The sequence below is a fragment of the Neovison vison genome, chromosome 8 (genome assembly GCF_020171115.1).
Source record: "Neovison vison isolate M4711 chromosome 8, ASM_NN_V1, whole genome shotgun sequence".
In the NCBI taxonomy this organism is placed as follows: Eukaryota; Metazoa; Chordata; class Mammalia; order Carnivora; family Mustelidae; genus Neogale; species Neogale vison.
The window spans coordinates 43408716-43410738 of NC_058098.1; the positions used below are offsets into that span (position 1 = coordinate 43408716).

General features: G+C 47.4%; 1 protein-coding gene across 1 annotated transcript; it reads left to right on the forward strand.

Moving 5' to 3' along the window:
* Positions 1-313: 313 nt before the first annotated feature.
* Positions 314-1625, forward strand: SMIM26 (small integral membrane protein 26). The gene is made up of 2 exons (XM_044262396.1): positions 314-484; positions 1292-1625. Exons 1-2 carry the CDS (start codon positions 364-366, stop codon positions 1456-1458), a joined length of 288 nt encoding a protein of 95 aa, XP_044118331.1. The 5' UTR covers positions 314-363; the 3' UTR covers positions 1459-1625.
* Positions 1626-2023: the final 398 nt, after the last annotated feature.

A 2023-nucleotide genomic window follows, 5' to 3' on the forward strand; every position in this document is an offset into this window, starting at 1 on the left:
GATACTTAATCTTTACAAATACCATCTGAATCCTGTGTTAGGCCGGTGTTATAATTTTCCACGCTAGAAGCTTGTTCAGAGAAGTCGTCATTTGCTGTCACGTGGTAGGCGAGGCTGTTCCTCAGCAGCGCAGCCCGGAAGCCCCCTGAACCCTACACCTTAGGGTCCAAGGCGGGGGGTGGGGGGGGTGGGGGGGGGTGCTGTCACTTTCGGGACTACAAGCCCCAGGATGCATCCGGGCCATTGCAGGAAGTGGCCTCCCGGAATCGGCTCTCCATTGGAGGCGGCGGCGGTTGTGACGCGCCGGCAGGAAGGCCCGCCTCCGCCCTGGGCCTCCCGGAGTGGAAACCCTCCCCGAGCTGCATGATGCGCCCGGATCAGGCCACATCTTGGTACCGGCGGATGTCCGTGCTATATGGGGTGGGCGCTTGGACCACTGTGGGCTCCGTGTTTTATTTAAGCCGGAAAAAGCACAAGCCACCAGGTACGACCCTCCGGCAGCCTTCGGTGGGGCGTCCTGATAGGGTCACAGAAGCGGCTTCGCTGTGCTGCAAGGCACCGGGTTTATTCTGCAAAACCATTGTCGCGAGCAATTCGCTGTAGGGGAATGTGCCCGGAACTATCGTTTCAATCCTATCTGCTGCTTGTTTATTTGATGAATCTGGGTAAGATTCCAGAGGGAATGTCAAAAACACGGGACGGCGATTTATTTAAAGAGGGGATGCCTCGGTGAGCCCGGTCGCTGTTGGCGAGCAGTTTCAGCTCTTCCACCCGCCGAGGAGTATTAAAGTCTAACCGGTTACCGGGCGGAAGAGGAAATCCCCGAGCCTCTAGAGATGTGCTGGAGATCTGTAGATTCCTGCAGCGGATTCTAGTTGCCCGGGGCTGAACGGGCGGAGTTGATGGGCGGGACTTGCTAAAGGAGGGAAATATCCTAAAACTGCAGTTGCACAGATCCGAATGTACTAAAAGCCATTCGGAAAAGGAAACAGGAAAGCTGTTCTCTAAAAACCGTGCTGAAGATGACATTTGGATTTGAAGATTATCAGCGGCCTGAAAGTACACGTGTCCAGTATTGAGCATTTAAACACGTTTCAGTGTCTATAGTGGTCATGTCAATGTTTATTTTTCTTTTTTTCACAGGGAGAAAATAGTGTCAGGAATCTGACGGGGTTAGGGGTGATTCCTACCTTAGTTTATTTTATTTCCTTCCAAGACTTAACTAATAATTTAAGGACTGCTGTCTTAAAAGGTAATAATTCAGGTGTTCCTTTTTTTTTTTTTTCCAAAGGTGATGAAGTAGAGCAAAAGGATGTCCCAAGAAATGAATTGCTTGAGCCCCCGAAAGGGTTTTACTTGGAAACAATTGTCACATACAAGGAAGATTTTGTTCCAGTCACTGTCAGGATCATCAACTTTTTCAAATCGTGGACTGGTGGCCCTGGACGAGATTCGTGATTAACTGCAGAATGCTGAAAACTGGGACTTTGGTTCAGCATATGCATTTCATGGAGGCCTTGATTTCCAATTTATGTTTATGAAAAGTGTATCCATTTAATTTAATTTTGCTGTAAAATATAAACACTCGTGGTATGCAGTAAATAACGTCCTTGAGGAAAAGTCAACTTGGGTATTTCAGAGGTGTCCCTCATTACTTACATGAGTGAAAAGGTTGAAGTGAAATTTCACATTAAGCGTCCGTAAGCTGTTTTCTGAGACTGTTTCATGTAACTTTCTATTTCTCTCTTGTTGCCGGCAAATAGGGCTTTAGCACTGCTTTGAAGGTTACAATCACCCAATCTCCCACCTTCAGCCTCGGATTTATAGCAGCTCTTTAAGTACTATTGGGTACTTGGGAAGTATATTATAAACTAGATTTTGTAACTCCTGAATTAAAAAGACTTGACCTTTTTACTAGGACCAGTACAGGTACCCCTCATTCCTTCAGCAGATGTGGATTATATCCCAACTGTGGCTACCAGTATTCTAGACATGGGGGATACAAAGTCAGGACAACGTGGGT